This window comes from Nelumbo nucifera, chromosome 5, assembly GCF_055504915.1.
Source record: "Nelumbo nucifera cultivar China Antique chromosome 5, China Antique-T2T, whole genome shotgun sequence".
In the NCBI taxonomy this organism is placed as follows: Eukaryota; Viridiplantae; Streptophyta; class Magnoliopsida; order Proteales; family Nelumbonaceae; genus Nelumbo; species Nelumbo nucifera.
In genome coordinates, this window is record NC_142653.1 from 8,749,425 (window position 1) to 8,760,019 (window position 10,595).

The 10,595-nt window shown below is 39.2% G+C and overlaps 1 protein-coding gene across 1 annotated transcript; it reads right to left on the reverse strand.

Moving 5' to 3' along the window:
• Positions 1 to 4,084: 4,084 nt before the first annotated feature.
• On the reverse strand, positions 4,085 to 6,514 carry GH3.1 (Auxin-responsive GH3 family protein). The gene is made up of 3 exons (XM_010273209.2): positions 6,113 to 6,514; positions 5,912 to 6,013; positions 4,085 to 5,715 (listed from the first exon to the last, which is right to left on the reverse strand). The coding sequence occupies exons 1-3, from the start codon at positions 6,415 to 6,417 to the stop codon at positions 4,335 to 4,337; spliced, it is 1,788 nt and encodes a 595-aa protein (XP_010271511.1). The 5' UTR covers positions 6,418 to 6,514; the 3' UTR covers positions 4,085 to 4,334.
• Between the last annotated feature and the right edge of the window lie 4,081 nt (positions 6,515 to 10,595).

The following is a 10,595-nucleotide window of genomic DNA, read 5'->3' on the forward strand; positions in this document are numbered from 1 at the left end:
AAACTTGAAACTATTCTGATAAAAGTCCTAAACAGATTTTGTTGGTTGAGGGTTTGAGGCGTTGGGGCGGGTGTCGGTCTCGTCCTAAACCTTTGAAACGAGAGAACAGGGGAGGATGTTTCAGTCAAACTTTCTGTAGCCGCGAGAACGTGCCTTGTGTCTTATTAATTAATATTTCAGAACGTGAACATTTTGATTTGGGGAATGTTGCAAACTTTTCAACCTTAAAAACTGAAAGAGTTCAACGTACATTTTCAAAAAGAAAAAAAAAAGAAAGAGTTCAAAGTACTCACGTACTACGATCAAATTTTGTATCGATATGCGAGCAAACTCTAACACAAAACCATGCAGCTCTGTCATCTCCATGTCATCACTGTGAACTTGATCGCATAATAATGTCAGGTCATTAACAATAAAATCAAAACGAAGCAAACCGCTGCTAATTAAGCGTGCCCTTAACTCTTTTCTTCATCCTAATTGTTCTCTCCTACTTTCTTCTTCTTCTTCAATCAACCGGCTCAATAGGCCAAAATGTGATAAAAGATTGCAGTGCAATCAGATCAATGCATTCAACAAACTGGGCAAAGAAGAGGCGTAGGGAAATATGGTTGCAATCTTATTAGTTATATATTCAAGAACCAAAAACGAAATTCCGCCCTTCAAACTAGGTGGAAGTCACCTAAACCCTCCCATAAAGATGAGATTTTTTACCTTCAATAAACCCTAAAACACCTACACGCTTAGTTTCCAATGAATACAAATACAAATATATAGAGTGCAAAATTTTATATTATTTTATATATCTTTACATTTATACTCTTTTTAAATTTTGAAAATGATATAAATACAAATTTAAAAGTGCAAAATTTTGTATTTTATACGTATTTGACTATTTATATAGCCAAAGGAATTGATGAACATCATTCTTGATACGGCCAAATCTATAAGAATCAATTGGTATCCGATACATAGGCATCCACCCTGGCTCCATTAAGCACGATAACTCAAAGGAGAGGGCATTAGGTCAAGAAGGACAAGTGGCAGCCACAGGAGCACCACCTGGTGATGTCATGGCCTCAAGTGGCCAATAACGAACGACCTAGAGCGGGGCCCAGCATTGTACGACATACGTAAGAGGTAAGATGTGCCTGCCAACATATTATAAAACAAGTATTCCGAGATTTCGAACACGTGTTGCAGACTAACCAATCAAGTTTAGTCTCGAGAGGTGAGTCAGTCACTTTGCCTATATAATGGTAGGCAATAGGCAATTACTCATTTACCCGCCACATTAAATAGAATCACTTACCTTGCATACCTGGTAGTGGTAGGCTGGTACTCATTTCCTTTTTTCTCTTGGGACTCATCGAACTTTGACTGTTAGACTCCTCACCCCGGGGCCTTCCGATCTCAAAGTTCTTAATTACAATAACTTTTGGAATTCAAGACATCCATTTCATCAACAAAATGACAAATAAAAATTTGAGGACAAACACATTAGAAAATTTATACTGAATTTGATTCAGAAAAAGGTAAAAAATAAAAACATAATTAAAAATCCTTAAAGGTTGTGTTTGGTTTGATATAGGAAGTAACAATAGAACCATAAAATCGGAGGTAAAGTTCTTAAGAACTTTCTGTTTATCTATTAATTATTTTCCTATCAAAAGTGATGGCAATCAAAGTCACCAAGTAAGGAATGTGAGGTCTACGGGGCTCCTCGAACAAGGATTCAATCCAAATACAAGAAAAAGGTAGGTCAGAAAGCTCGGGGCTTGGAACTCTGACGTTTAAGTCATTAGAATGGTTAAGTTTTGTTTTTTTTTTTTTTTGAAAAAATTAGGACGGTTGAGTTATACAAGGTAAATTAAGAGAAATAAATTCAATATAACCATTAAAATTTGAAATTTACCTTTATATAGGACGGCTACTCATGTCAACCAATGCGTGGGGATAATCCAATGTAACTTTTCTTCTCTAGTCTTTACCGTCTCTAAAACTTAGCGGCAGTCAAGTATCTATTTTTCTCTTTTTTTACTTTTTAATTTGAAAAAAAAAATATGAAAACAGTCCGTTTAAATGACTTACACATGTGACCTGAGATGCCATACAATTCTGATGTGTCCCAATTTAATTCACATGCAACCAAGGAAATCCGAACTCCAAAGTATCACCCTAGGCTCTCTCACAGTCTCACCAACCTTTTCCTTATAGGCTCTCACCTCGTATTTGGACTGAGCCTTTGTCCGAGGAGCCCAATACACCTCACCTTCCGTATTAGGTGCCCTTGATTAGGATTGTTCACCCAATTGGGTCGGTTTATTGACATTTTTCTAATCGATTCGTTCTGATCGAGTTACTTGAAATTGAAATCGAAATCGATTATGTATTAAGCAAAATTGACCTAGTCGGTTTTAGTCGGGTTGGGTTGGTTTCGGTTCTAAGTTCAACCATGGTAATAAATTGGTAGATTGGGCATCAGAGAAGTAGCTAGCAATATCATCCAGCAAGGAAAGCACATAAATTAAGAGAAAACAGGCCAATAACTTTGTGAAGCAGGAGCACCCCTTAATCAAGTTATCAAGAAAATACAAAATCAAACTGTATTAGAGAAAAAAGACTAAAATTTGTATATTTTAAGAAATCTTTTAATCTAAGTAAAAAATGACACCTAATTCTAATTGTAATTGGTTACCTATTTGGTATAAGAGACCATAGAAACTAGGATCATTTTATTCTTTTCTTTAAACTTTTCCAAAAAAAATCCTTGTCTAGTTGTCTTACCATACTTGCCATTAATGTCATTTATAAATAGAAAACTAGAAATTAAGTTAGGTTGTAACTAGGATAGAGGCAACTTAGTTAAGTAGGAACTAAGTAGGTTGTAACTATTAATTAGGAACTAACTACTAACTACTAAGTTGATTCGTTTCAAGTCGGTTTATGATTTTTTACAACCCAAAACCGACCGGTGCTGAAAAAAATCCGACCGATTTAAGTTGGGTCAGTCCGGATTGATCGATTTGATCGGGTTGGTTCTTCTTATGAACAGCCCTACCCTTGATCGTCATCAGAAACCGAAACCTAACGAAAAAATGAAAGAGGAATAACTTTGCTTAATCTTGGCCCACGTAATTGGTTCATTACCAGAAGAAGACCATGTCTTTTTAGCTTTTTTTTTGGCTTTGTTTACTTATATGGAAATTAAATAAAATAGGTCAAAGAAAAGTATTTTATTTCATCCTCTCTCCTATGCTTTTTTTTAACCAAGCTCAGAAAAATCACTTTAGTCTAGATTAACCAATACTTTGAAGATAAACATGGACAAGCATGGCTATTAGTCATCACTCATCACTGCTTAAGTCCTTATTGAAGAGTCAATATATTAACTATTATAAATTTAAAGAAAAAAAAAAGTTTAGAGCAAAATCCTGGAAGCTTAAAGAATCTTGCAACCTGTACTTTTCAAAGCTATTTATGATACAGAGGAATGATCATGTTACCTTCAGCACAGCACATGACAATAAGCTCATGTAACTATTTTTGTGCAATCACTAATTCATCCAACGAAGGTTGAATGAGAGAATTAAGAAACGAAGTTGGCAGTGGTCAATCACAGACGAGATGGGGGTAAGTATATTGTTATTAGTGCTTTGAGTTAATTAGTTCATTATCTTGTGATGTTTTATATTTTTCTTCAGTGGGGTTTCCAGTTTCCACAGCTCTGACGTCCCAGAGATTTATAGACTAGAATAACAACTCTAAGCGACAAATATATAAAAACGCACCGACAAGGGAAGATCGAACTCTACTACATGTATGCCTCGTGCCTTCCCTGGGCGATGCTTTTCGGTGAAGGTCTCAAGGAATATAGTAACTGCACGTTTGCTGAAATCCTTTCATTCAAGTAAAGACCGGCCGACCAGCGGACGGAAGCTTGAATTATTATCTATTTCCTACTCTCTCTCTCTCTCTAATTTACATCTGTTACCAGGAGAACAAGGAGCTGTAAAAGAGTTACAGGTTTTGTACTGGAAAAAGAAGTAAAAGTGAAAGAACGAAACATACACGATAGTCCACTATGTTTCGTTTAGAGGATGTTAATTTGATGATTCTATAAAGGCCTGGCCTGAAAATGAAACGTCGAAAGACACTTTTCACAAAAGCTAATTAAAGAGGAGAGAATAACAAAAGAAAAGAAGCTAGAAAATGATACAAATTAAAAGGAAAAGAATAACGAGTGTAAATAAAAGTTAATTTTTTGCAATAGCTAGCTAGCTGGTTGAGTTGGTGGGCTAGATATTCTGAATTTATTCGGTTCGCCAGACGTTCCGTCACCGTCGTCGTTCTGGGGTCCAATGTGGGCAGGCTGGGCTAAAATGCACTGAGACCACTCTGGAGTCAAGTAGCTCCATGATAGGTGTAAAGTTAACACACCTTGGCACCTTGTATTGGTTGATTGAAGCACCCCTTGAGATTGCGTAGTCCATTAGCGCTTCAAATGTACCGCTTTTAACTACCCTTATTTCCAATGGACCGATCGAGTTGTCCGCCACCCGACCTTGTCTGTAGACCGAGTTCAGTGACTCTTCCATGGCGAGACAACACTTGTTCAGCACCTCATCAGTCGGCCCATTCCCTGGGTCCTTCACCAGTAACTCCCAATAGATCACGTAATGCCCTGGGATAGTCTTGGTGTCGGCATAGCTTGTGTACTCGACCACGCTACTGTTGAACTCGCGCAAGAGCTTTGACGCGTTTTCGACCGCACTCTGCAACTCTGCTTCGTCAGTCTTGTCTGAGTCGATGCTCAGCAGCACGTTCTTTCTCCTCACAAAGTGAAACTGCGGGGCCGAGTTGTGGAACCCGGTCACTCGAAGTATGTCCCCGACTCGGTAGCGGTACAGGCCGGCGTATGTGGTTATTACCAGTTCGTACTCTTTCCCTACCTCTACATCGACAAGGTCGACGAGGCGGGGAGGAGGGGAGTCTCGAGACAACAGGGAAGCCGATGTTGGATCGTGAGGTAGGAATTCGAAGTAGCCCATGTTGGGCATGATGGTGTAGGCTACCTCGGACGGCTTGCACATGGGTTTCAGGTTCAGGCCGAAGTAGCACTCGGAGGACGCGTACATGGTGCATGCCAGCGGCAAGCCACCGCTGTAGTAATCAAGGGTGGGAATGTATTGCGCCATGGCACCCGTGACGATCACATCAAGGTACTTGGTTTTAGGCCAAATTCTGTTGATAATTCCTTCCCACTTCTCTCCAGAGCACTCACTGGTAATGAATTCAGCCAATTTGGGGTTGGGTTTAAGGCGAGACACCATACATTCCCGGATTGAAGGATCAGTTATCTTGGAATTCAAGGTCCCAGTAGCGATGTCATGGACGAGTTCTCGCCAATTGAGTTGAAGGAAGCGGATGGCTCTGAGTAGGCCGGAGGCGAAAACGGCACCTACTCGGAGGACCTCTTCGCGCTGGTAGAGGCCACAGAGCATCTGGGTGTACATGCTTTGGAAGGAGTCAGGGCATAGAATGGCTTCGTTGGGGCTGGTGTAGACATTGTAAGGGTCGTAGGGCCTGGTCTTGAAGTGGTCACTCTTGTAGTAGCTGGTGAGAACTGGGCGGGCCAACAGTCCACCTGGCGTCTTTGTCTCTGATTTGACGAAGTAGAAGTAAAGAGCCTTCCCCTTGTCTAGTCCCGGTACATAACTGTCCGAAAGCAAGACGAAAAGAATGAAGAGACGTTAAACGTTATTTTCCTTCAACCAACCCCATAAAATACACTCGGAGTCTCTCAGACCCAGTTCAGGGGTAAATCATAAAATGCACATCTTTTCTTTCCTTAGCTTGCTAGCTATAGCCAGAAGCTAAAATTAAACAGAACAACAGTGACATGAATGCTTACAGGTTCATTACAGGTGTAAGAAGACTGTAGAGCAGCTGACGACGGTCCAACTCTGCTTGAATGGTGGGCATGAGCTTTCTTTCACCCGCAGAAGTTCCAGAACTGTGAGACCGCAAAAGAAAGTTATCAGCATTAAAGGTTTTGGGCAGTCAAGGTCGTTTATAATAGTTTCGGATAAATATATGAAAGGAAATTAATTACCTGGTGAGGAACTCAGAGATGGGATGTGCTGATAAGATGGCGGAGCGATCGCCATTAGCAATACGTTGGATTTCAGGCTGAAGATCCTCGTAAGTGATCACGGGGATCTTCGATTTGAAGGTGTCACGATCGGTCGACCCACCCAGCTGGTAACGCCGGAGGTACTCGGTTTCGGCATTTTGAGTAAGAATCTCAGCCAACACCTTCTGTTGAACCGAGTCGGCATTTTTTGTCATGTCTTCGATGAACTGAAGCGCCGTGGCGTGTTTTTCGCTGGAGGACGAGATTGAAGAATCCACAGCCATCGTTGAAGAGAAAAGAGTAGCTGAGCAAAAGAGCGAGAGAGAGAGAGAGGAGAGATTGACGCTTTGGTTAATTGGCTTAGGTTGGGGATGTGGACTGCAAGCTAACAAAGGAGTATTTATAGCCTTATAGGCGAGTCCGGTTGAGTGACACGCAATAGATAGCGTCAGGGCGGGCCCACCGGGTAAGAAAGCTCGGGCGGGAGGGGGAGCCAAGCAGGTTTCAGGTCGTCGACAGGAAAATATATTTGACGCCGGACGCGTAGGGAGAAGAGGGAACAGAGATGGGTCCACACCACGTCATGTTGCCGCCCATAGACCGTACATTGGACCATGTATGGCCAAATCAGCAAATTCCAAGCTGGCAGTTCGTCCGGGTGTACGCGTCAGCGGAGCCACGCGGCTCTCTTGTGGCGAGGCTGTTTGCCCTTGACAACGATAGCCAGCCGACCTAGTCGGCAGTTTCCACTGTTGCTGACGTTGCAAAATGGGACCGATGCCTACTAAACCAGTAAACCAGGACTCACAGTCTCATGGAAAGGCACAGGAGGTGAGACCACTGACCAGAGTCTAACGGCCTGAACCAAACTTCTCTCACTTCTAGACGAGTTGAATTGAAAGTTAGGAAGGTTGGCAATTTATCACAATCTTCAATAGTTATAAAACTATAATTAACACACACAATACAGCAGTGATAAGACATGATCCAATCACGTTCCATCTTCAATATTTTTTCTTTATTTTCACATACTTTTTCTCTGAGAAAATAAATAAAGAAATAAAAAAGCGAGGCTTCTTTGTTTCTGTACTTGCTCTCTAATTCCCGTCCTTATCTTTGTTTCTGTTTTGGGCCTATCTACTGATAAATTGTCTCACAGGAACAGCGAATGATCCACTGGACATATTATTAGGCGTAGGTACAGAGAAGACAGACACAAAACATCCGTCCTTTACTTACAGAACATAGACATACGTAATATACGTTGCATGTGCAGTGGATCAAGAACCCACCATCTTAGGAGATATCCAACACCTTGGATCATTTAACTGAGACCCGCTAAATAATGGGTCCCCCCCCCGGAAAAGAAAAATGAAATTACTGTAAATCGTTCAGACAAATTCTTTGCTTCTAAACGGGGTTACACAAATCACAACAGCTCATGACTCTTTCATACAATTACACGAATCTAATCAAGCCAGATCTTTCAATTTGACTTTTGATTTGTTCATTCCGTTTATTTACAGGCCAATTGCCTAAGTTCAAGGTCTTCATTCATTATTGTAGCTTATGTTCTTCGCTTAGCTTTCAAACCGAGTAAGGAGTAACCCTTTGAAATCATGTTGATATTTTTTTTTTACATTAAGACAAATAATGTAGGAGACATCACCTCTTAATTACAACTATTAGTGCTTAGTTCTTAAATGAGACGTGACAACATGCATATGCCTGACACTGTACACATGCATGTGTTGCTTCTTTGTTAAAGATATCCTAATCAGGCTTTTCCAGCGATTATAGAAAATGATAGACGTTAATCATCTTAAATTGCTTACCAACTTAACGTGTCAAGGGCAACTCAAAGATATAGAGCCCACAAAAATCTAAGGATGTGTTTGGGAATGCTTCCTCAATGGGTTTCTTGTATTTTAAAAGTCTGATATGTAAATGTTTAAAAATCTCTAAGTTTTCTAAATTAGTAAAATATATGTAGGTATAATATTGATATTTAAAATATCTCTAAGTTTTCTCTAAAGTTTTAAAATCCTAGGATCCCATAATTTTATTTTTGAATTATCACTAAAGTATTATAATTCAATTCTAAAATATCCCCAAATTTCTATATCCTATGTATAAATTGTACATAAAATAAATATTTTTTTAAGTAATTGCTTTGGAGCGGGAAAAATTTGAGAATTCCCCGTCCCCAATGGGGAATGAATGCTCCGCCCTGAACCCGCCCCGCCACTGGGGACAGAGCGGGTACGGGGCAAGGTATCGTGACTTCAGGGCGAGGACGGGGAGGGGGTGCCCCGCCCCACTGCCATTCCTAAGCTTTTGCATTTGTGGAAAGCTATATTGAAAAAAGGGGGGAGGGATAAAAAGCAATCTTCCAAACACTTAAGAAAATGCCCTTTAATGTTTGGTTAACAATTTTTCCAAATTCCATGTAGGTGTTAAGCATTAATGTCTTCTTCAAAAAATGGCACTACATCATTGTCACATCTGGAATCAGTTTTTTGGAAAACATTTGCTATATGTTTGGTATAACTTACATTTATTTAAAAAGTGTTTGTATTTGGTTTGTCTTCAAAATCGAGGAAAAGTCATTGGTAAACGTTTTCCTACTGTTTATTGGCAGCTAGGTGACATTAGGCACCATATAAGCGGAATAGTAAATAAACACCTTGGTGTTTAATGTTAAAATGAGCATTCTCCCAACAGTTGGTTTGCACATAAACTAAGATAAATGTTTATTAGATAAACAGGCTTACCAAATAACATTTTGATACAAATGCCCATATGGCAATGAAATGGCATCATTTATCAAAGAAATGAAAGTCATACCAAACACTACTAATTGGTTAACCATTTTTCTAAAAAAAAAAAAAAACATTTTCTCATACCACAACTTGAAAATTGAGAGAGGTGAGATCTAAGAAAATGCTCTTTTGGGTGTTTTCCCATTTTTTCTACTATTGATAATAATAACACACTGGCATGGCATTGAAAAACACCTATATAAAAACGCCTCTCAAAAAATAACATTGATTCCAAACACCGCCCATATTACCCATTCTTTCTCGCTTCTGGCTAAAAAATTGTTGGTAGTAGTACTTATTTCATGCCGCTCCACAAATTAAGTTAATTTCAGTTGAAAGCAGCAGTAGTAATGAAAATTCAAAATGACATAATGCTTGGTTAGGTAAATTGACAGCCCTTTTTGTGGTCCAAGGTGGCTGCTTCCTCATACTTTGAAGGTTGAACTTTAACCAGTTACATCATTTTCTTTTTTTTAACTTTGGTTCATGAATTAATCCTCATTATGAGGTCATGTGTTGATAGACCAGCTATTGGTATTATTTAATTTATCCTGATAAGTTGGGCCGACAGCACTATACTTCTAAAACTAGGGTATAAGACTACGCTTCCACATGGCTATGCCAATGAAGCATGGCCTCAGCTAGTAGAGTAAATAATTCTTCAACAAGTTTGGAAACAACCGATCTGTATATCCGGGTATACTATTACTATTACGTAAGCAGTAATCACTTTGAGGTAGGTTGCTTAATCTGTTTTTGGTAGTTATGATGATGATGAAATTGTGACAATCGATTATACCAATCAGACGGCAGCTAGGCTTCTAGATGCATAAGGTGTATGTATCTCTGTGTGTATAAAATATAAAAAATGCATTGAAGGAGCTGAGGCAAAGGGTAAATGAACGAATATAACAAATTAAATGGAAATGGTGATGGCGTGTACCAAACTCCATTCCATGACTTGCTGGTAAGTATGAGGACAATTAATGTTCGGTACCAAGATTTGGAGGTATTCTAACTCTAAAGATTCTATGCAGCCTGAGTAATTCAAAAGTCTTGAAAAAGGAAAGCAAGAAGTGGAATCAAGCTCTTTTTTTTTTATTTCTACTGGTCGTCATGGTTAGGTAACTTTCAACAAACTGATTTTTTTCAGATCTTGACTTGTCAACAACTATAAGAAGGGACTCTGCCCTTATGGGGTGCTCCTTTTGTCTTATATATGGAGTTAGTTACATGAATCCTGTTTCGCGTAAGTGTCATTTACATCGTCACATTATGGGTATTTAAATCATTTCTCACTATTTTCACCCAAATCTTTTTTCATCTGTCCCTAATTATCTTAAACCTTTAGACTTGTAACAGATCACTTTTTTTAATAGATGTTTGACTTGGCTCTTAAATTTGAATTACTTAAATGCAAAACCACCATTAATACTCTCTGCATCATTAACTTAGCTCATACAATTATTATAATAATAGTATAAATAACAAAAATGAATGATGAAGACTTTGATACTAAAATCAAACATAGCCCATGCTCATATATGCGTGTGCTGATGTAGGACAGGCTATGTTAGTCATACAAACAAGCCATGCGTGAAGACATGGAGACAGTAGACCGTAGTGTTGTCTCATACTTG

What these genes read in the sequence shown, in the direction of transcription:
- GH3.1 (XM_010273209.2), bottom strand. Translation starts at nt 6,417, where the DNA reads ATGGCTGTGGATTCTTCAATCTCGTCCTCCAGCGAAAAACACGCCACG. An exon ending in ATCTCTGAGTTCCTCACCAG is followed by an intron (nt 6,014 to 6,112) that starts GTAATTAATTTC and finishes GCGGTCTCACAG; the next exon opens with TTCTGGAACTTCTGCGGGTG. An exon ending in CTTACACCTGTAATGAACCT is followed by an intron (nt 5,716 to 5,911) that starts GTAAGCATTCAT and finishes GCTTTCGGACAG; the next exon opens with TTATGTACCGGGACTAGACA.